This window comes from Hypanus sabinus, chromosome 21, assembly GCF_030144855.1.
Source record: "Hypanus sabinus isolate sHypSab1 chromosome 21, sHypSab1.hap1, whole genome shotgun sequence".
Taxonomy (NCBI): Eukaryota; Metazoa; Chordata; class Chondrichthyes; order Myliobatiformes; family Dasyatidae; genus Hypanus; species Hypanus sabinus.
This window is the reverse complement of record NC_082726.1, coordinates 26,356,021-26,381,347: the sequence shown is the minus strand read 5'-3', so window position 1 is coordinate 26,381,347 and position 25,327 is coordinate 26,356,021. Positions and strand designations below refer to the sequence as shown.

General features: G+C 39.9%; 1 protein-coding gene across 1 annotated transcript in view; it reads left to right on the top strand.

The window, feature by feature from the left end:
- The window catches only part of LOC132378896 (dual oxidase 2-like), a 148,390-nt gene that overhangs the window by 82,604 nt on the left and 40,459 nt on the right, over positions 1-25,327 (top strand). Inside the window, exons 18-24 of the mRNA XM_059946187.1 lie at positions 977-1,162; positions 3,085-3,310; positions 6,879-6,972; positions 11,423-11,598; positions 15,454-15,520; positions 17,632-17,742; positions 20,576-20,754. Of these exons, the coding sequence (XP_059802170.1) occupies positions 977-1,162; positions 3,085-3,310; positions 6,879-6,972; positions 11,423-11,598; positions 15,454-15,520; positions 17,632-17,742; positions 20,576-20,754 (1,039 nt within the window). The remainder of the gene's footprint in view (positions 1-976; positions 1,163-3,084; positions 3,311-6,878; positions 6,973-11,422; positions 11,599-15,453; positions 15,521-17,631; positions 17,743-20,575; positions 20,755-25,327) is intronic.

Here is a 25,327-nt window from a genome sequence, read left to right as displayed (position 1 = left end):
TTTTTTTAGGAACTTTTCCCTGATTGTGTGTTTCTTTCAAGCTAAATTCTGCAATTGGTCAGTAATCAGTATGCAATTTTAAAAGGTCCCGGGAAGAGTGGCGGCCCTGTACTAATTTCACTTGGGAAAGCAGTAGCGTTGTTATAATGATCAGTTCTGCATGTCATACTGCTAAATGTTCTCAGCTCTGCAGACCATGTGATCAGATGTAGCAAAGAAAATCCTGTCATACACAGAATGATGTCCTTGTTATGACATCATCCTGTGTCGTGCCCATGCAGTGTTCCTCGTGGGGAACTTTAGGGGAACAAGGATTACATTGTCCCAGAAATTATCACCATTCGGCACTCCTGAGACAACTTAGTCTTCACAACACATTCCTAGTGGAACCTCATTATTTAAGACCCTTATATATTTATAACCAACCCTTTTGAACCTCACACACTGTTGCCCCTGATTTGGTTCTGAGACCCTAATCTTCTTCCTGTCTAGTCCTGTTATGCCCTCAAGCCTAAGCTCTGATGTTCTGATCTCCTGAGCATTCCTCAGATGCCATGACCTGATCATTCTCCTGGACCTCACTCTCCATCTCTCCCTCAAATCCCATCTCTCCCTGAAACCCCTGGCTTGTACACACTGCTACAAATCATTGGTTGATTTTTTGCCTCCTTTTTCAACCTTTGACTGTTGTTCCAGTCCTCTATCTAACCCCACCCAACTAAAGACACAGCCTCGACCTCTTCTGCCTATTCCTTCTGCCACAAGCCCCACCCTCCTCCAAAATTCAATTATTTTGACTTATTATTTACATAATAAGGTAACAATAATTTTGTTAACATACATTTTATATATACATTTGTTTAAATATTGAGTGTGATAGATATAAACTTTATCTTGTCATTAATAAAATTATACACTTGCATCAAAATTTAAAATTAACATGCCATAGGTTAATATAAATAACTTTTGCCCTCAGGTTCTGATGTTTAATGATGAAGATGAACGTGACATATTTGTGGAAGATTTTAAAAATTACCTTAATAGTCATGGCATACCTCTGCTGGTGCATGAAGTGAAAGAACGAACTCTGTTGAAGGAAGCTGTGACAAAGGAACAACGGATAAAGATCTTAGATACGTTCTTCCGTCGTGTTTTTGCCCAGGTAAGGCAATAAATGGTAAATTAGCTTATTATTGTCACATGTACCAAGGTACAGTACTTTTTAGATTGGTTCTATACAACATTGTGGGCTGAAGGGCTTGTTCCTGTGATACACTGTTCTATGTTCTACGTAAAACTTTGTTTTGCATGCTATCCATGCAGATAATCTCGTCACATCAGTGCACTGAGTTAGTACAATGGAAAATAATAGCAGAACGCAGACTATAGTGTTACAGTTGAAGAGAAAATGCACACAGGTGATAAGGTGCGAACCTTATAGAGACAGATTGTAACTCAAGTATTTAACTTATTGTACTAAAGTAACTAATCAATAATCATATCAGGGGAATAGAAGCTGTCCTTGAGCCTAGTGGTATGTGCATTAAGGATTTTGTATCTTCTGCCCGATCAACATCTCCACCATCATCACCATCTACACTATCCACACCATCATCACTATTTACACCATCATCACTATCATCACCATCTACACCAACATCACTATCATCATCATCTATACCATCATCACCATCAACCCATCTACACTATCTAATCCATGATCACCATCAACACCATTTATACTATCTACACCATCATCACCATGTACACCATCATCACCATCAACACTATCTACATCACCATCTACACTATCTACACCATGATCACCATCTACACCATCATCACCATCAACATCATCTACACTATCTACACCATCAACACCATTTATACTATCTACACCATCATCACCATGTACACCATCATCACCATCAACACTATCTACATCACCATCTACACTATCTACACCATGATCACCATCAACACCATTCATACTATGTACACCATCATCACCATCAACATCATCTACACTATCTAGACCATCATCACCTTCTACACCATCTCCCACCATCGCCAGTAAAGTACGAATGTATTGCCTTCTACTACCTTGAGATTCATTTTCTTCCATGTATTTACAGTAAATAAGTAATTCAATAGAATTTATGAAAAACTATACATAAATATAGGTTAACAAACAGCCAATATGCTAAAGAAAATGGGGGGGAGAAGGGGGCAGAGAGAAGGGGAAAGAGAGGGAGATGGAGAAACATGATTTGTCGAGTCCTTGAAAGTAAGTCTGCAGATTGTGAAGTAAGTCAGAGTTGAAGTGACTGAATCGCTCCAAGATTTTGACCTAGAATTCCTTCCATACCATGAAGACATTAAATCGAAGTGTAAAGAGCCAGTTCGTAATCTGTGTGTGGGCCCACACTGCCCGCATCTTCCTGTTTCACATCCTATGATTGCAACAGCATCATACACATGTTGTTCTTTCTTCAGCTTATTATTGAAGAATAATGGTCTGTGGTGGGTGGCTGTAGTGAAGGGAGGTCTGGGGTGGGGACTAGTTCATAGGTGGGATCATTTTTTCAAGGGCCAGAGAAGAGGGTAGCACTCAGATTTGGGAGAGGTTATAAGGTGGGCATCTGAGCGCTAAGTGGAGAATTGGTGGCTTGGTTGGACCAAAAAAAAGATAAAAGAACATATACCACATCTGCAATCTACACAAAAGTTGTGACAGAGTGGTGATGGATATAGAAGAGAGAATAATCTTTGGCGAGTTGATATGTGAGACAAGAACAGGCTGAAGCAGTGCATCTGCCAGGGTAGTCTCACTCATTGATCTTAGGAAGGAGGACAGAAACTGTCTTTGTATGGTGGGGTATGATAAAGTTGGAAGCTGTGGAGAGGAGATCTGAGGAATAAGATCAGTGACTTGCAGACGTGAAGGGTCATAATCCAGAATATATGAGGAGATGCTAGTTGTTGTTCACCCTTAGGGAGGTAGGTGACATTTTATCAGGCAATGACATCTCTGCATTTTCATTGTATAATATGATCTATTTCTGCTTTCTTTGCTCCAATCAGGTTCTGGAGATTGATGGGTCTGATGCCGGAAACTTTGATTATGAAATCTCCAAGAAAGCAAAAGAGTCTCTGACCTGTGAGCTGACGAAGACAGAATTTGCAGAGGCACTGGGAGTAAAGGAGGACAGCATGTTTGTAGAGCAGATGTTTAGCCTGGCAGACAAAGATGGAAATGGCTACCTCTCTTTCCGGGAGTTCCTGGATATCTTTGTTATTCTGATGAAAGGTAACCCATGGTAGTGTAGCAGCTAGCATGACAATATTACAGTTCAGGGCATCAGAACTCGGAGTTAAATTCTGACACCCTCTGTAAGCAAGGTTGTACCTTCTTTCCCATGTGCACATGGATTTCTTCGGGGTGTTCTGGTTTCCTCCCACAGTCCAAAGACGTACTGTTTAGTAGGTTAATAGGTCATTGGGTTATCTGTAATTAGGCTGGGGCTAAATAGGTGGATTTAATTAATTTTAAGTTTTTAAAAGCCTTGAGTTCAAGGTGTAAGAACAGATGTGAGCCCATTTGGGAGTCTGGCCAGTGGTTAACAACACTGTCTCAGCAGTTATGGAGACAGGAAAACAACACTGTCTCAGCAGTTATGGAGACAGGAAAACAACACTGCCTTTTGATATGTGAAATCCACACTTATGCATGTGTTTGGTGTATTCCCACTTGCATTACTTGAGCTCCCATTATTACTACCATAATTTTTATAGGATATAGTTTATTTTAATTTTACAATATCTTGAAGTAGGCTTGCTATTAGGATGTCCCAAAGAACATTGCTGTACATGGTATACTGTTGGAAGTGTTTGTACTGCTGTCATGTGAAAAATGTGGCAGCCAATTTGAAAGCTGCCACAGATCACAATATGGCAGTACAGCCAGTCCCCAGGTTATGACAGAGTTCTGTTCCTGGGTACTGCTCATAAACTTACAGTTGGAAATCAACAGCTGTGTGTGACGGGAGAGAGAGCAGGCAAGGGAAGAGCAGCCACCAACCAGCCTCACTGACTTGGTGCTCTCAGCTCGACCGAGTTCTCAATTGCTGTAGCTCTCAACTGGGGAGAATAAAAGCTTAGAAATGACCTGTTCCCACCTGAAAGAAGATGCCTGCTACCTTGCAGCAGCCGGCAAAATGTGGTTAGATCACACGTGAAGTATTGTGTTCAGTGTTAATCACTTTATGATACGGAGGTTGTGGAAGCATTAGAGAAGGTGTAGAGAAGATTTAGTATGATGCTGCCTGGATTAGGGAACATGTCTTTTGAGGAAAGGCTGAGTGAGCTAGGACATCTCTTTGGAGTGAAGGAGAAGGAATGACAAATTTAATTAAATTGTATAAGATTGCAAGAGCCATATAGAGAGTGGAAAGGCGGCACCTTTTTCCCAGGTTGGCAGTAGACAGTACCAGAGGTCAACATTTTAAGGTGATTGGAGGAAAGTTTAAGGAAATATCAGAAGTAGGTTTTTTACACACAGTGGTGGGTGCCTGGAACACACTGGCAGCGGTGGCGGTAAAGGCTAACACAATGGAGACATTTAAGAGTCACTTGGATAGGAACGCGATAAAAGAAAAAAGGAGGGTTGTGGGCTATGTGTGAGGGAAGGGTTAGACTGATTGTGTTATTTTAAAATTTTGAGACACAGCACAGTAACAGGTAAATGAGCCCACACTGCCCATTTTCACCTATAAGACTAAATAACCTACGAACCCACACATCTTTGGAATGTGGGAGGAAGCCACAGCATAAGGAGGAAACCCATGTGGTCATGGGGAGACCATGCAAACTTTTTACAGAAAGCAGCAGGAATTGAATCTCGGTCAATGGCACTGTAAAGCAATGCACTAACCACTATGCTATCATACCATGAAGTAAGTCAAAAGGTTGGCATATCATCATGGGCCAAAGGTCCCATACTGTACTGTGCTGTTCTATATTCAAATCCTTTCCATTTATCAATCCACTCTCCCAATTGCTCATTCCATGTATGGGTGTTTGTATCCAACAATCAAAACCAAACAATCTCTTTGTTGCTTTAGCTATAACTATTGATCTGTAAGGCAGAAGAGCAGAATTCATCCCATCGAGTCTGCTCCACCATTCAAGCATGGCTGACTCATTTTCCCTCTCAACTTTATTCTCTTGCCTTCTCCCCATAATTTTTGATGTCTTTACTAGTCAAGAACCTATCATCCTCTGCTTTAATAAATTCCATAGCCATTTGTGGCAATTAATTAATTCCACAGTTTCATCATTGTTTTGGCTAAAGAGATTTTTCCTCATCTCTGTTCTAAAAGGACATCCTCCTATTCTGAAGCCATGCCCTCTGGTCCTAGACTGTCCCACTATTGGAATTATCTTCTCCATGTCCACTCACTTGATCCAGTCCCTATAATATTTGCTAGTTTTCAATGGCACCCACCTTCATTCTTCTAAACTTCAGAAATTATAGGCCCAGAGCCATGAAACACTGAAACACTCTTCATACATTAGCCCTTTCATTCCTGGGATCAATCTCATAAACCTCTTCAATGACTGGACATCCATGAGGCCCAAAACTGCTCACAATACTCCAGATATGTTCTGACCAATGGCTTATGAGGTATAAGGATTATATATGCTTTTATATTCTAGTCCTCTTGAAATAAAGGCCTTTCATACCACCAGGGATAAGAATAGAATATCAGTGATAGGTCTCTTGGAACATCAGTTTAGACAGCTGTGACCCCTTAAAAAGGGCAGTCTGTGGCTTAATTTGGCCTTTACGGAGGAATATATTTTACAGAACAAGTGGCCTTTCAGTCCTAGAGGCTGCTAATCATGTAGTGGTGTTATACTGGGAGATCTATGTGCCCTTCCACATCAGTCACTGAAGGCAAGCATGCAGGACTACTTATCTGGAACTGATTAGACATACAGGTGAGCACAATTGTTGTATAACCGGCTGATAACTGCAGACAATTTCCTACATATTTAGCACTGGTTAACAAATATGAAGTTCCCTCTCTGATTCCAATAGACAAACAATTTCAACGTTAAAGCCAGAATTTATTGTCATATGCATAATTACATGTATGCTCAGATGCAATGAAAACTTACTTGCACTAGCATCACAGGCACAGCAGCACTTAAGCAACATTTGCAAGAAAAACAGAGATTAAACATAAATTCTACACAAGAAAGAACAAAATTAGAACAAAAATATCTATTTTAGTGCTAAGTGTTCAAAGTAGTCACAGTATTGCTATACTGCATTAATGATTCGGGTTTGGCTGGTGGGAAGTAGCTGTTCTTGAACCTGATGATGTGGGACTTCAAGCTTCTGTACCTCCTGCCTAATGGTGATTGGGATAAGATGCGATGGCCTGGATGGTGGGAATCTTTGATGGTAGATATTGCTTTCTTCAGGCAGTGTCTCATGTAGATACTACTGATGGTGGGGAGTTACATGCCTGAGAGCAGAGTCCACCACTCACTGCAGCTTCTTATATTCCTGCATATTCAAATTACTGTACCAGACCATGAAGCAACCAGACAGAATACTTTCAGCAGTATATCTATAGAAGTGTCCTGTGACATGCCAAACCTCCTTAATCTTCTAAGAAAGGAAAGAAGCTGGCATACCATCCTTGTGGTTGTATCCATGTGTTGGGCCCAGGTCAGGTCCAATATGTTAACACCCAGGAATTTGAATCTTCCTCTGGTGAAAGACCACCATTATGGATTGTTTTCCCATTGAAGAGACTGATTGATTATTAATTCCAGTTGAAAAGTGTCTTAATTTCCTTGTGCAGGTTCTCCGGAAGCAAAATCTAAGCTCATGTTTGCAATGTACGATGTTGATGGAAATGGTTCCATGTCAAAAGAGGAGTTCTCACAACTACTTAGGTAACTCACATTATGTGGTCGCACATCTGTATGTTAGGTCTGACATGGTAAATGGCTGAGTGAAAACTGCTGGGGTTCCTTAAGGTTAAGAGGATATTGTTTCTAAAATTGACATGGTGCTTCGTACAGGTGGTACCCAAAGAACACATTTTTCTTCCTTAGAAATATAGAATTGTGAGTTTCTTGCAATCCGAGTTTGGGATATTGGCTAAGATAAAGTTTTAAACACAAAAATTGGAATAATGCCTCTTACATAACCAGCAGGGCTCACTTACAAATGATAGGCTATTGTTTTTCAGAGAGAAAGTTTGATAATATTTCATTTCTTGATTGCTGTTAATTTGGACATTTGTTTTTATCTTGGTTATGCTTTCTAAAGTTAGATATCTTAAAATGATCCAGTGTAAGGCAATGCATTAGTCTACTACATGATTTAATTTCAATTAAAAATAAAATGCGAAGACTTGGACATGCAGTCTTGGGTGCAAGAAATGATGGGCCATAGGTACAGAAACAGCCGTTTCTTTTGTTCTTAGGGTAGATTTCATTATAGTTTCTAAGCAAGTCCATGTGTAGGGATGGGTGCTTGAACCAATCTTAATTAGGTCCTCTTGTATGTACCTGCTTCTCCCTTAGCACCTTCCCTTCTATCCCATCCTTTCAACAACTCTGCTCAAGACCTTCTTAAGGAGGAAGATCAGTGCATCAGGATTTATCCTGGGCTGAAGCAGAGAGGTAGGACATGGGAGATTAAGACGACTAGGTCCACACTCCCTTGAGTTTAGAGGAGTGAGATCATCTAATTTAAACATACAAAATTCTTGACAGGGTAGTGACAGATATTTCCCTGGAGCTTGGATGGTCAAACCATTATTGGTCTCAAACAAATGATCTGAGGTGAAAATAAAAAGACCATTCTTCATTCAGAATTTAGTGAATATTAGAAAAAGTTGCTGAGTATATTTAAAAATGAGATTAATAGATTTTTATATATTAAAAAAATAAAGAGACATAGAATAGGAAAGTGATACTGTAGTGAACGATCAGACGGGATTTTATGGAATGACAGAGGGATTCCAATCCTGCTTTTGTTTCTGATGTTGTGTTCTGATAAAAGACTTGGGTTAGAACCATAGAACATTACAGCACAGAAACAGGCCTTTTGGCTCTTCTTGGCTGTGCTGAACCATTTTTCTGCCTAGTCCCACTGACCTGCACCTGGGCCATAGCCCTCCAAACCCCTCTCATCCGAGTTTTTCTTAAATGTTGAAAGTGAGCCCGCATTCACCACTTCACCTGGCAGCTCATCCCACACTCCCACCACTCTCTGTGTGAAGAAGCCCCCCTCTAATGTTCCCTTTAAACTTTTCCCCCTTCACCCTTAACCCATGATCTCTGATTTTTTTCTCCCCTAGCCTCAGTGGAAAAAGCCTGCTTGCATTCACTCTATTTATACCCATCATAATTTTATACACCTCTATCAAATCACCCCTCAATCTCCTACGCTCCAGGGAATAAAGTCCTAACCTATTTTACCTTTCTCTGTAACTCAGTTTCTCAAGTCCCGGTAACATCCTTGTAAACCTTCTCTGCACTCTTTCAACCTTAATAATATCCTTTCTGTAATTAGGTGACCAAAAACTGCACACAAGACTCCAAACTCAGTCTCACTGATGTCTTATACAACCTTACCATTATATTCCAACTTATACTCAATACTTTGATTTATAAATGCCAATGTACCAAAAGCTCTCTTTACAACCCTATCTACCTGTGAAGCCACTTTTAGGGAATTATGTATCTGTACTCCCAGATCCCTCTCTTCTACTGCACTCCTCAGTGTCCTACCATTTACCTTGTATGTTCTACCTTCGTTTGACCTTCCAAAGTGCAATACCTCACACTTGTCCACATTAAACTCCATCTGCCATTTTTCAGCCCATTCCTCCAACTGATCCAAATCCCTCTGCAAGCTTTGAAAACCTTCCTCACTGTCCACTACACCTCCAATCTTTGTATCATCTGCAAATTAGCTGATCCAATTTGCCACATTATCATCCAGATCATTGATAGAGATGACAAATAACAATGGACCCCGCACTGACCCCTGTGGCACACCACTAGTCACAGGCCTCCACTCAGAGTAGCAATCCTCCACTACCACTCTCCGGCTTCTTCCATTGAGCCAATGTCTAATCAAATTTACTGCCTCTCCATGTATCCCTAGCGACTGAATCTTCTTAACTAACCTCCCATGCAGGACCTTGTCAAAGGCCTTACTGAAGTCCATGTATACAACATCCACTGCCTTCCCTTCATCCACTTTCCTGGTAGCTTCCTCGAAAATCTCTAATAGATTGGTTAAACATGACCTACCACGCACAAAGCCATGCTGACTTTTTCTAATAAGTCCCTGTCTATCCAAATACTTGTAGATCCTATCTCTTAGTATTCCTTCCAAAAATTTACCAATTACCAATGTCAAACTTACTGGCCTATAATTTCCTGGCTTACTTTTTGAGCCTTTTTTAAACAACAGAACTACATGAGCCTCTGGCACCTGACCCATGGATATTGGCATTTTAAATATTTCTGCCAGGGCCCCTGCAATTTCAACACTAGTCTCCTTCAAGGTCCGAGGGAATACCCTGTCAGGTCTTGGGGATTTATCTATCTGATTTGCCTCAAGACAGCAAGCACATCCTCCTCTTTAATCTGTATAAGTTCCATGACCGCCCTACTTGTTTGCCTTGTTTCCATAGACTCCATTCCAGTTTCCTTAGTAAATACAGATGCAAAAATCCAATTTAATATCTCTCCCGTTTCTTTTGGTTACATCTGAACCATAGCAATTTTTAATACAAACCAGGAGTTCCCTTCTTTAAATTAAACAATTTAACAAGTCACAGTTGAAAGATAATTCTGTATTTTTATTTATAATTCAGGAACAATTTTGGCATCTATGTCAGATAAGATTAAAATTCTTTGTAAGATTCTTAGATTGTTACTGTTATTAAACGAGATTAAAATATTTTGTTGCCATCTTTCAGCAAAGTGGTATTGAATGTTAAAGCATTCAGATGAAAATTGGTGTTCATTCATACTTACTGTTGAGAGATTTGAGATTCAGGATTGTTTAATGTATTTTGTCATTGCACAAGTGTAAAAGTGAAGGAAATGATTATTACTCCAGATTCAATGCAGCATAAAAAGCACAATAAACATAATGAACACAATTTAAAAAACACAATAAATATCTATACATAAATTAGCTCATATAAATAGACATAAAGTGACACCAGGTACAGGAGTATTTGTACATAAGGTGACTGTCAGGAAATGATAAAGTAGTAGAGGTGGGGAGGGTGAGTGGGTAGAGGTGTTGATTAGCCTGACAGACAGGGGAAATAACTGTTTTTAAGTCTAGTGGTCCTGGTATGGATGCTGCGTAGCCTTTTCCCTGATGAGAATGGAACAAACAGTCCATTTGAAGCGTGGATAGGATCTTTCATAATATTGCTGACCTTGTTCCAGCATATTTCCTTATATATGCCTTTAATGACTGGTAGTCTGGTGTCAGTAATGTGTTGGTCGGTTTTAACTACCCATTGTGGAGACCTGCAATGGGGAGATTCCATAACACACAGTGATGTAGCATGTTAGGATGCTCTGAACTGCATATCTGTAGAAGGTCATGACTATTGATGTGCATAGTCCAGGTCTCTTCAGACACCTCATAAAGTAGGGACTGATGCCAGTGATGAGTTGGGCAGTTTTATCCAGCATATGTGAATTAAACAGCAAATGAAAACCAAAGACCATGGGATGCAATTGGTTAATGGGCTCTGCATAAATGCTTGAGTGGATCTGTTATTAGAAAGCAAAGAAAATGTATTATTTTTCATTATTTCCAGTAGAATGTTCATGGTCAAAGGATTCAAAGGTTAATTTATTATCAATGCATCCTTATACAACTCTTGAGAGTCGTCTTTTCCAGATAGTCATGAAACAGAAAGAAAATGAAAGTCGTTCAGCGAGAAACATCAAACCCACCTCCCCTTGCACAAAAAAATGAACAGTATCACAGTCGTCAACCCCCAAACCCCATATCCTCGCACAAAACGGAACAAGAATGTCAACTCCCAAACAACCCCTCCTCTGCTTAAAAAAACTAACAGCTCACAAAAAGTACATCAATCTGCAACCCCTCCCAGACCTTCTGCCCTCGCAGAACAAAATGGAAAAGAACATATTTACTATACAAGAAAGCTAAACAGAGGGCATAGTTTGGGATCTAGATTTTGGCTTTGCCCATCTATTTAATTTACTTTAACACAAGAGATACTGCAGATTTCAGCAGATTAGGCAGCATCTGTAGAAAGAAATAGAGTCGACATTTCGGGGCGAGGCTCTTCATCAGGACTTTAATTTATTTTATTCTTTGTTTTAGATCCTTCATTGAGATCTCTAACAACTGCTTGACAAAGGATCAAATACAAGAGGTGATAGAGTCAATGTTCAAAGATGCTGGATTTGAAGATAAGGAGGAGTTAATGTGGGAGGACTTCCATTATTTGTTTCGAGATCATTACAGCGAATTGGAGTTGGCTCACATCCCTGTGAAAGGTCTGTAAAGCTGTTTCATAATTCTCATGATCATTTATCAAGAATAAATGTAAGAAAGGAATTGACATTCCACACCCTTTAAATTGTTTAATTTATAATATTCAGTTTTAGTTCTTTTTTAGCATATTGTTCTTAACCATAAACTGTCCTACCTTGAAAACTTACTGCTGATCTATTATCATTTCTACGCAATTCTGGTGAGCTGTAAGAGAACCTTTCCCACAGCACGCCAATCATTCAGGAAGGGCAACTGACCAATGTAGTTGGGAATGAAGCTTGTACTCCTTCTCCTCCCCCCACATTCTTATTCTGGTTTCATTCCTTTTCCTTTCCAGTCCTGATGAAGGGTCTCAACCCAAAACAACAACTTTTTATTCCTCCCCATATATGCTGCCTGACATGCTGAGTTCCTCCAGCATTTTGTGTGTGTTACTCTGATTGTTAATCTTTAATTACCAAAACTGCTATGATTCAAGCAGTGCCATTTCATACTTGCCTTAATTTTGTGTCCTCAGGAAATAGTTTTTATTCCCCCAGGCCTTGTTAGATTACCTGTTAGAGAAAGGTACTCCATTAGTTTTGTTTTCAGCAGTTCAGTATTGATGGAATGGATGCCGTTGGATCAGGCCAAAAACCAAGCTGAAGGGATTAATGAGCTAAGTTCACGTACAACCAAACAAGAAAGTAATTTTCAGGGTTAACCATATAACAATTACAGTGTGGATCTCAGCCCTTGTAGTCCATGCCGAATACCTACTCTCTTTAAAGAACCCTGAAAGGGAATAATACAGATATTGAAGATAGAAATAGAGCTGTTTCTGAAGATGCAAGCAAAGGAGTTGCCATTGTCTCCTAAGCTCCACCCCCATTTATGATATCTCTGAATGATTTGCATTAAATATGAATGCTTGGTTTGGTATACCTGCAGACGATAAAATGATTGGTGGCACTGTCGACAGTGTGGAAGACTTCCAAAGGATAGAATAAGAAATAAATCTGTTGCAGATGTGTCAGAGAAATAGCAGATTGAGTTACAAAGAGATATGATACAGTAGATGATGAGCAGATTATAATTTGATAACTAGCTTTCAAAGCTGGTGGCGTAGTGCCATCAGCGCTTGACTTCAGCGCAAGAGGTACTGAGTTCGAATCCGGCCACACTCTTCATTTGTGCCTGGGTTGATTGTTGAGCTAGCAACTTGACCTCATAAAAAAAATACCTGGAGAGGGATGGGCTTTGCCAGGTTTCAGATGCCCAAGACACACTGTACGATGAGCAATCACCAAAAAGATCGGTGCATCTTGTCATGATGGCGCCCTGATGACTCCAGCAGGAGTTAAGGGCACACACACACACACCATAGCCTCTGGTTGTGGTCACCTCTGTGTAGCCAATTCTATCGACTTGCAATGATGCTTTTACTTTTGAGAGTCCAAGTGCACTGACCATCCTTATCAAGTAGCCACAAAATTAATAATTACAATCAAACTAATTGTTTTCATTCTGTCAACAATGATTATCAATTTTTGACCAGGTCATTATAGACCAGTCAGTAGTCAAAATCTTCCAAAGCCTAGAATATTTATCAGAGGTAAAGTACTTTATTAACTCAGAATATTTATGTATGAGGGAACGGTTGGGGGTATAGTGGTGAGTTGACCATTCTTGTAGTGCTTAATTGATATCAAATTGCCTCTACACAATAACAGAAATTATCCAACAAGTTACTCAATGAGCTTTTGATGTTGTCTACGTAAATTTTACTCAGGTGTTTGACAAGATCCCTTATGGGAGGCTCATCCAGAAGATTAAGATGCAGCCGATCCATGGTGACCTGGTTGTTGGACCCAGAACTGGCTTGTCCATAGTAAAACGATAATTGTTGAGGGAACTCATTCAGGCTTGAAGTCTGCGATTACCGTTGTTCCACAGGGATTCTCCTGGGACCTCTGATATCTGTGATTTATACAGATGACTTGGATTTAACAGGAATGGTCAGATTGGGTAATTCATAGATGATAGACAAGATTCATGGTCTAGTGGAGGGTCTAGAAGACTGCCAAAGGACAGAGCAGGATATAGATTTGTTTCAGATGTCAGAATCAGAATCAGAATCAGGTTTGTAATCAACTGCACGTGTCGTGAAATTCTTTAACTTAGCAGCAGCAGTTCAATGCATTACATAATATCGAAGAAAGAAAGAAAAAAAATGTTGGCAGAGAAATAGCATATGGAGTTTAATATGGACAAGGGTGAAGTGTTGCACTTTGGGAGATCAAATGTGGAAACAGTACACGATTAATGGCAAGATCCTTCAAAGTGTGATGTACAGAGAGATCTTGGGGTCCATGTGAACAGCATCTTGAAATTGGCCATGATAAGATGGTAAATTAGGCCTATCAGAAAGTTTATTGCAGTTTTATGGAACTCTGGTTAGACCACATCTGGAGTACTGCGTTCAATCCTTGGTGTCCCTTTGTAGGGAAGACGGAGAAGATTTGGCGAGGGTGCAGAAGAGATTTATTTACCAGGATACTGTCTAGATTAGAAGGCATATCCTATAAAGAAAAGTTAGACAAATCTATATTGTTTTCTCTCAAGTGCCAGAGTCTGAGAGGCATAGATAGAATAGATAGTCAGTATTCCTCAGGTCAAAATGTCTAATACCAGAGAGCATCCAGTTAAGGTGAAATTGAATAATTTCAAAGGAGATGTGCAAGGCAATATTTTTACACAGAGAGTGGTGGGTGTCTGGAATGTGCTGCTAGAGGAGGTCTGAACCAGCATCAGGTTTATTATCACTAATATACACTTGGTCGCACTTTATAGGTTACATCTTATATCTAATAAAGAGGTCACTGAGTGTATGTTTGTAGTCTTCTGCTGTGTAGCCCATCCATTTCAAGGTTTGATGTGTTGTGCATTCAAAGATGCTCTTCTCCACACCACTGTTGTAATGTGTAGTTATTTGAGTTTCTGTTACCTTCCTGTCAGGTTGATGCAGTGTGGCCATTCTCCTCTGATCTTATAATTTTAGCTGATGAAATATGGCAGCCCAATCTTTGTTTTATTTTACTTTAGGGTTTTGTTTCTCTCTTTATAAAATATATTTTTCATGGTTAGTTACAAAGAGATTGGGAGACTAAACTACATTTGTTAGTTGGAATCTGTGCTTGTATATGTCAACTGTTATCAATATAATCCCAATCTCTTTGTATCATTATCATTATTGTTATGTTTACTCATTTGAAACTTAATAAAAAGATTGAAAAAGACATTTCCCATTAACAAGGCATTTTCGCCCACAGACCTGCCAGTGCCTGGATTTTTTTTTGTTTTTGCATCATTCTCTGTAGACTCTGGAGAAAGTTGTGAGTGAAAATCCCAGGAAGTCAGCAGTTTCTGAGATACTCAAATCACCCCATCTGGCAACAACAATCATTCCACAGTCAAAATTCCCTTTCTGATGTTTGATGTGTCCAACAACTGAACTTATTGACTGTGTCTGCATGATTTTATGCATTGAGCTGCCATATGGCTGGCTAATTAGATATTTGCATCAACAGGTGCACCTAATAAAGTGGCTATTTAGTGTATGTTGCTGGATAGTTTTAGAGTTTTAAAGTTGTACAATAAAGGAACAGGCTCTTTGGCCCATCGTGTACATGCTGACTTTTTTACCCATCTACACTAATCCTGTTTGCCTGCATTCTGACTGCATCATACTATGCCTTGCCTAATTGTGAGTGCCTAAACGTCTGCTTAATGTTGCAATTACATCTGATTCTACCTGACCTCTGGCAGTTTTATTGGACCTTTCAAATTCAACATCTATAACTAATTTATTTTTTCAGGTGTTGAAGGGCAGAAACGTGACCAATCCACTCGGGTTTCCTTCATAATGAGGAAAAAGCAAAGAAAGTAAGTAAACAAGAGATATATTGGATGGGAAGATTTATTGGAAGTCTTCAAAATTATGAGGCTAATTGAAGCAGTTGCATGGGACAGATGTAAAACAGTGTCAAGAAATTGAATCAAACAACACATAATGTCAATTAGAGAGAGAGAGAAAAACAGAGGCAAATGACTATTTCAGGACAACAGGTGAGTCTAGATTGATTCAGGGTTCTTTACCTGTCTGACTTGCTACACATGTATGTGGCTTACAGATGATATGACCACTCAAGCAGAAGCCACAACATTGTTGATACTTGCTTCAGAGTTATACAAAGCATTTCACTGAGCAGGCCCAAGGCTGTGGGGTCTATGGCTAGGAACCCATTTCAGGAATGTTCTGTTTGAAGGCCTAGGGGCAAATGAGCAGATATTGTCCATCTTCAGGACCCAATGAGTGTTGCGTCCTACTGCTGTTGGAGGCTGGACTCAGTGAGAGGATTGGGGTGGGCAGGGATACAAGCTGATACGACTGGTGCTGCCATTGGAGGAAGTGGGTGTATTAGAACCCACAATTTGAAACGTAAGTGGGATGAATTCAGAACTAACAGTGATAAGAGCTCCTTGAACATTTTGTGTGTAATACAAGAAGGGGATCTGGAGACCAGCAACTGAAAGGGGGGGGGGGGGTAGGGGATTTGGAACTGGTAGATGCCAAGTGGCTGATATTTCACTGAGTGGCAGCAACCTGGCAGATTTAGCTGATTGGGTGAGACGTGTTGTGCGGGAGATTGGAGGGGTGAGGGTAGACAGGCGAGTGAGTGAGTGGAAGGATGACAGTAAGTAATCCAGTTTTGAGCTGAGACTATTCTTCTGTCCTGAAATGGCAACTGTTTATTCATTTCCATAGATGCTGCCTGACTTGCAGACTTCATCCAGCATTTTGTGTGTTGCTTTGAACCCGTTAAACTTGTTTCACCTGTTCAGTGGTTGGCTCAGTTCCTTCAGTGTCACTGGATTCAACATCACAATGTTGTCTTTTGGATCTTATCTGCTACTTGTTAAAATGTATGTATCTAGAAATTGAAAGGTATAGTTTTTTAGCTAGCTCATGGTGAGACAGTGGAAAATTAAATGGAAGAATGTATGCCATGCAAGCAATTTTTGATATGACTGCTTATCAAAGAAAATCAATAATTTAGTACACAAAGCATAGTTGCTGGTTGGTTATCAGAACTCCCATTACAGAAATATGTGAATGCAAGCACTAACCCATGACTGCACCAGCAGGCTACAAGACATTAACAGGATTCATTTGAGCACAGAGTTAAAAATTTCTGTGACGTTATGTGCATTTAGGAATATTGAGTTTTTCACCAACAATAAAATGCATAAACTAATCATTCAGCATGTTTGGTGCTTTTTTAATCTTGCTTTTCGAAGTATGGCTGCATGTTTCCCTGCATGGCTATAATTATGTACATTCATCATTTGCAATGCATCTTCGAATGTCTGAATCATAGAGCACTACAGCACAGAAACCAGACCTTCAGCCCATCTATTCCATGGCAAACTATTATACTGCCTAGTCCCATCACCTGCATCCCGCACTATAAACCTCCATACCCCTCCCTTTCATGTACCTGTCTAAATTTCACTTCAATGTTGAAATCAAAGCAGCATCTGCCATTTTCGCTGGCAGATTGTTCCATATTATCACCACCCTCTGAGCAAAGTTCACCTCATGTTCCCCTTAAATGTTTCAGCTTTCACCCTTAACCTATGACCTCTAGTTCCAGTCTCACCCAACCTTAGAGGGAAAAGCCTGCTTGCATTTACTCTATACTACTCATAATTTTGTCTACCTCTGAACATAGAAAATATTGAGAACAAAACTGCACAGGAACAGGCCCTTTGGTCTATGATGTCATGATTAACTAGTAATGTAAAAGATGTTGCATAAATGTAAATTTGTTCAATTACTTGTGCAAATGTCTTTTGCCTGACATGTTCTTGTCTTTCTTTGTAAATCTGTTCAGCTTCTTTCGACAGCAACTGGAGAATTTGTGTCAGGATGGGATCCAGAGTTTCTAAATATCCCTGAGACCTCATGAATATTATCCTTTGATGTTTTCCAGCACGGCAGAACCCACCGAAGGCAAACAGGTGGAGACCAACCACCAGGAGGAAATGAATGCCCCAAGCCACGAGGGCATTGTAATGGACCTGCGGAAACGGTTTCGCAAAAAGTATGATATAAAGTCTTAATTATATAATTCAGTAACAGGAGAATGTTGTTGAAATTACACATTGACTTTAGCTTGTAACATCTTTGCACAAGAAATCAGCCCAAGGATCAGAGTACAGTTAACCTGAAAACTACACTGCAGTTTTTTATTGTTTTAATTGTTTCCCTGCAAAATGCTTGTTTCCTTCAAAAGGTGATGCTCCAAAAAGGTGACATCCATTATTGAGGACCCCCTTCACACAGGACATGCCCTCTTCTCATTGAAACCATCAAGAAGAAGGTACAGGAGCCTGAAGACACATATTCAATGTTTTAGGAACAGTTTTTTCCCCTCTGCCATCTGATTTCTCAATGGACAATAAACCCATGAACTCTACCTCAGTAGCTTCATCCTCTCTTTTTGCACCACTTTTTTTTTCATTTTATATATATTTATTGTAATATATTTATTATTATGTATTACAATGTACTATAGCCATAAAACAGAAAATAATCATGACATATGCTAGTGATATTAAACCTGAGATGTGATTCTGAAATGAGGTCACATTTACAATTAGCTGTAATATCTAGGCACCAAACTTCGTATATCTTTAAACCCCTTAAAACTCAAGTAAAATCATGACCATATTTTCCATCTTCTTCTTTCGGGGGCAGTGTACTGAACTGTAACATTCTACAGTGTGTATTAGAAGTGATTAATTAACTGGTAATAGAGACTTGTTTCCTCTAGTTCAGTTACAACAGTTGGATTAAAGGTGGAAATAGAAGCAACGATTCCTACTCCAAAGTTCTGACAGAGTATGATCATAAAATTAAACAAAATTAAAGCTGTCAATCTATAAACATGAGGTCACATAAACAGCAGATGCTAGAAAGTAGAGCAACAGACAATCTGTGGGAGGAACTCAAAAAGTCAGTCAATATCTGTGGAGGAAATGAAATAGTTGAAATAGATGTTTTGGGTCAAGACCTAATGCACGGACTTGACCTGAAACATATATCATTTCTTTCGCTCCACAGATTTTACCTGATCCATTGAGATCCTCATGCAGTCTGTTTATTGTGCATTTTAAACAGTTTTCCATGCACAATGATAATAGGAATCCTGAGCATCTTAACAAATTAGATGATAGGCCTGTGGAGTTTAATTTACCCAGGTAAAATATTGTTTGGCATGGCTGTCAAGAGATCTTGGAGATGGTCAAAAGTCAGGTATGGATATTTTGAATGTCTGAACAAGATCAATGGACTGAATAGTCTACGGTTGTTAACATTTACTATACTACTTCACGGCTGAGTGGTTAAAACTGAGACACATTTCCTAATTTTTGCCCAAGCATCTCCATCTAGAGAATGTAAACAAGGTACAGCCTCTTAACTAGGCTCAGATCAAGCAGAACTGCAGGTACATTTCCTGCTGAACTTTGAATCAGGTTTAAGTTGTATCTCAACTTGCAAAGTTATAAAGGGCTTCTGAGATTGACAGATTTAGGCCATTGGAGGGCTGAATTGTTTTAGTGGAAAGCGGTAAAGGGAAGTTTGTATCTGGTAAACCTTTAGGTTCCTAGTATGAAAGACTACGGTGGGTTCTTTCACATCAGTGTAAGACAATAAAGAAGCATTCTCTCCATTGAGTGGAGGAGGCTAAAAGGGGACATAACTGAGGTATGTAAATGTTTGAGGGGTATTGACAGGGTAGACTGCAAGAGACTTTTTCCCACATCAGCGGGCATAGGTTTTGGGTAAGGGGGAAAAGGTTTAGAGGGTATATGAAAGGAACCTGTACCATCCAGAGAATGCTGCATACCTGAAATCCTCTGCGAGTGAGAGAATGGTTGAAAATGGGTTCCGGACAAGAGTTAAGAAGTGTCTGGATGAGCACTTCACATGCTTAGGCATTGAAAACATCCAAGATAGTCACTCAGTATTATATTGTACAGCACAGTGACTCTGATGCTTTTCTGTAGTAGGCTGTAACACTGCCCTCACCAAATCCAGCTCCTCCACCAAGGAGCAGCTCGCTGATCGGATGGATCTGCCATACTTGAGTTTCATTACAGCCAGAATTGTCTTATGATCATAAAATAAAAAGTTTAAAAAAGACAAAAAGCATCTTTGGTTGGCCCCCGAGGGGCCAATGCAACCAAATATTTTGCTGTCTTACTGGAAGTTGAAGTTATCAAGGCACCAATATAACATACCATGTCAATGCATCACCTGCCATAGTTTTCATTTCTGGTAGCAATGTAAGCACAGCCTTTCATTCAAAGTCATCTTATGTGGTATACTGAATGACACTATCAGACCCTTACTACCAAAGATTATATCATGATAAACATAGAATTTTTTTAATTATTTTATTGAATGTATGCTTAACTTAAGACAGGTAGTACATTATTTTCAAACATTTACTGTAATAAACTGAATAAGCTGTGACTCAGTTGGTAGAACCATTGTCCGCTGAGTTTAGAAAATTGCATGTGCCCTGACAGAGGTAAAAAGTGTATTCATTGAGATTAGAGATATTTCACCATTTTACTACTGAGCAATTAAACTAAGTCCTCTCTTGATTTCTGAAGTGGATGTAATAGATCTATGGTTGTAATACAAGTGAGACCAGAAGAGTTACCCTATCCAATAGTTATCTCTTGGATTAGCTGTTCATACTATTTATGAAGGTTTGCTATGTGAACGTTGTTTTCTTTTTGTGACTTCCTCATTTACTGTGCTTCAAGTATATTTACTGGACTTTGCAACTTGCTGTTATGAAAGACAATACATACCATATTTTTATTCAATTGGCATCAATTATTTCACTATTTTTGTTTCAGATCTTCCCAACCACCTAACAGAGTCTTTGCAGAGGCCAAACGGGAGAAGTATACCAAGAACAAATTTCAACAGATAATTAATGAATGTATTCAGTATGTTCAGAACCATCAACGCCAGATTTTTTGTGTCATAATCTTCTACGGTATTACAGCCGGTGTCTTTGTTGAGCGTGCCTATTGTAAGTACTACATTCTAGCTGCATAGTACAGTAAGAACAGCAATAAGTCTTTTAGTTCTTCAGGCCTTTTCCACCACTCAGTGAGATCATAGCTCATCAGTACCTAATTCTATTTTCATTTTGATTCCCTGTCCCTCTCTACATGTCCTTCACCAACAAATAGCTTACCAAAAATATTACCCCTTTCAGCTGTTTTTGCTGAGGAATTGGTTCCAGATTTTCAACGAAAATTACAGTGAAGAAAGAGTTCATTCTGCTCATCAAATCCATGCCATTATTGCAGTTTATCTGAAGTACTGTAAACATGGTAGCACAGCGGTTAGTGTGACACTATTACAACATCATGTTCAGAGTTCAATTGAAGAATTCTCTGTGAGGAGTCTGTATGTCCGCCATGTGGAATGCATGGGTTTCCTCCAGGTGCTCTGGTTTCCTCCCACAATCGAAATACCTACCGGTTAGTAGGTTAATTGGTCATTGTAAATTGTCCCATGATCAGGCTAGGATTAAATTGAGGGTTGTTGGGCTATGTGGCTCGAAGGGCTGGAAGGGCCTATTCCGTGCTAAATTACCACTGGACAGTCAAGCTCAAAAGCAACAGGCAATCTGAAGGAACTTAGTAGGTCAGGCAACATGGGAGGAGGGGGAGATAAGCCTTTGAACCTACTTTAAAATCAATCTAGCCCTTCTATCCCAAATATCACTCCACTTTTTTTCTTTCATTGAAGGGCTTATCTAAGAGTCCCTTAAATTTCCCCATTGTATCTGCCTCTACTAATACCCCCAGGATGGTGTTTCACCACTTTGTTATCAGAAAACCACTTCTGAAATTCCCTATACTTTTGTCCAATTACCTTAAAATTATTCCCATCCACATTAGCCATTGCCACTCTAGGGAAAAGGTATGGTGCTGGCTTTCCATTCTACCTGTATTTTCTTTTTGTCTAATACACCTCCATCAAGTCACCTCTCATTGCCCTTCATTCCAAAGGGAATAGCCCTAACTTGCACACCCTTTCCTCATCAGAAATATTCTTTAATTCAGGCAGCATTCAGATAAATCTCCTCTGCACTCTCACAGAAGCTTCCATATCTTTCCTTTAAAGAGGCGACCACAACTAAACACATAATCCAACTATGGTTTAACCAGAGTATTATAGAGCTGCAACATTACCTGAAGGTGACTGAACTCAGTTCCCCGACTAATGAAGGCCAACACACCATACATTTTCTTAACCACCCTACCAACTTGCACAGCAACTTTAAAGGATTTTTGGACCCCAAGTTCTTTCTACTTCTCTACATTGGTAAGATTCCTGCCATTAACCCTGTACTTTGACTTTATATTCAATCTTCCAAAGAGTATCAATTTGCACTCAGTATCAATTGAACTCAGTCTGTCACTTCTTACCCCAGCTCTGCATCCTGTCAATGTCCCATTCTACACTAACTTAACACCACCAACCTTTGTGCTATCTGCAAATTTATTAACCAGCCTTCTACTTCCTCATCTAAGTAATTTATAAAATTTACAAAGAGCAGTGGTCCCAGAACTAACCATTGTGAAACATCAATGGTCAGCAACCTATAGGCCGGATATACTCCATCTACTACCACCTTCTGTTTTCTGTACACACATCAATTCTGAATCCACATAACCAAGTTCCCTGCATCCCATGCCTACTGACCTTCTGTATGATCCTAACAAAGGGAACCCTGTCGAATGCCTTTACTAAAATCCATATACACCGCATCCACTGCTCTGCCTTCATCAATTTGTTTTGACACTTCCTCAAAGAATTTAATCAAGCTCGTAAGACATGACCTGCCCCTTGCAAAGCCATGCTGACTATCCCTAATCAAACTGTGCTTGTCCAAATACTTGTAAATCCTGTTTATAAGAATCCTCTCCAATAGTTTGCCCATCCCTGACATAAGAGTCATTGGCCTATAACTCCCAAGATTATCCATATTGCCTTTCTTGATCATTTTACACCCTCCAATCTTCTGGTAGTACTCCTGTGGCCAGTAAGAATGCAAAGATCATTACCAAAGGCTCAGCAATCTCTTCCCTTAGTAACCTGGGGTATGTCGTGTCAAGCCCAGGGACTTATCTATCCTAATGTTTTCCAATCAATGCCACTTCTCCATTTCTTTTACCTCCCCTCTCTGTTTTTTTTAAAACATCTAAACCCTGGAACATCCAGTATTCATTCCTGCTGTTGTGACAGCCAAGTCTCTGTAATGGCCATAACATCATAGTTCCGTGCTCTATGTTCATCATCCTTGTTCCTGATACTTCTTATATTAAAATAGATACATTTCAATCCATCCAGCTGACTGCAGTTATGCCCTATCTATTGCCTGTCCTTTCTCACAGCCTCTATACAGAAATCAAATCAAGTTTAATTATCATTCAAACCATATATAGATACAGCTGAATGAGACAGCGTTCCTCTGGGGCCAAGGTACAAAACATTCAAATCAAGAAATAACATTCAAAATACCGAGTAACATAATTCAAAATAGTGATCAAAGAAGCATATTCACTCAAAAAAAGAACATAGTCCAAGAACCTAAACAAATGTCCAGCAATCGATGAAAAAGTTTCCTGGCAATGTGCAGACACAGTAATCCAGCAAGTCACTCAAACATGGGAGGGCAGCAACAATAGGAGAGACCAGGCCCGAGCTGAGTGCAGATGCCATGCTGTAATGTTTCAACACTTCCACGTTTCCTCTCACCTGGTCTGCAGTGTCAGGCAAGCCTGAGGCTTGAGGCCTAGTCCTCGCTACAACCGAGTCTACACAGCTCCCATGTCATCCGTCCCTCCACCAAACAAAGGTAACAGGCTTGCGGTAACTTCCACTATCACTGTCCAAAGAGTCTTGCGATCAGAAGTGAAATGCCCAAGACAATCTCCCATGGTTATACTGCACCAACTTCAATGCTTCTGAGTAGCAGACTGCAACATGGTCTGTAGCCAGATAAGCTACTTCATACCCAACCTGGCTCCTCCTACATCCCGGCAGGCTCCCCTGATATCCCAACCATCTCCTTTCCTGATATCCTGACCAGCTCTTTCTCCAATATCCCAGCTGGTCCCTTTGATGTCACGGCCAGCTCCACCATCGACATCAGTCCAACTTCTCCAGCTAAATATTCCAAAATTCTAAGTATCTATGCAGTATACAACCTGCAATTCATCTTCCCACAGACAGCCATAAAGCAAAGAAACATCATGAACCCTTTGAAAGAAAACATCAACCAGCCGATGCACAAACAAAGAATAAATTGTGCAAATGGCAAAAAAATGAGCAAAAACACAGAATATAAAAATCAAAATACAGAGTCATTGAAACAGTCCAGGAATGTTCCATTTTTTTCAGTCCAATTGATCACTGTGTTTTTCGTTGCATCTACCTTTACACCTGCTGCTTCATCCTTTGACCTATAACTCTGGTTCCCATCCTCCTGCCAAACTAGTTTAAACTCTCTGATAGTACTAGCAAATCTGCCCACATAGACCACACAAGTTCAGGTATAACCCATCCTTTTTGTACAGGTCATACTTTTCCCAAAAGATCCCAAAGATCTACAAATCTGAAGCACTCTCTCCCACATCAGTTCTTTAGCCATTCATTCATCTACCACATGACCCTTTTCCTACCCGCACTGCAGGGGTTGTTATCTTTGAGGTCCTGCTTTTGAGCTTCCTACCAAGTTACCAATATTCTCAGTTCAAGACCACATTTTTATTCTCATTGATCTGAACTGAGACCACAGTCCTCCATACCCATCCCATCCAAATATCTCTTCCGGATCGACAAAATCTCCTGTCTGTTTCCCTAACTATTAAATCCATTATCATCACGGCTCTCTTCTGCTCCCCCCTTCCCATCTAAGCCACAGAGCCAGACACAGTGCTCAGAACAATTGATGTTTTGGGTTGAAACCCTGCATCACGACTGAGAGCTTAGCCTGGCATTGATTTTATCAGAGGAAATAATTTCTACTTACCATATCGAACTTTTATATTCATCTTTAACAACACAATTGTCTACAGCAGGAGCTCCCACCCTTGCTTAACGATATTGGTCCATGGCATAAAGGAGGCTGGGAACTGGTCCAAGAGGATCACAACTTTGTTCTATTTAGAATCAGAATCACAGAACACTACAGCACAGAAACAGGTCTTTTGGCCGACCTAGTCTGTGCCAAACTATTATTCTGCTAGTCTCATCGATCTGAACCTAGACCATAGCCATCCATACCCATTACATCCAAATATCTCTTAAATGTTGAAATTGAACCCATATCCACTACTTCTGGCAGGTCATTTCACATTCTTACCTCTCCCTGAGTGAAGAAGTTCATTTCAACTTGCACCCTTAACCTATGACCTTTCTCTCATTCCAGTCTCAGCCAAATTCAGTGGAAATCCCTACTTGCATTTAGTCAGATTCAGATTCAGATTCAGATTTAGTTATCACATGTACATTAAAACATCAGAATCAGACTTTAATCGCCAAGTACCTGTGCACATACAAGGAATTTACTTTCGGCAGATGTT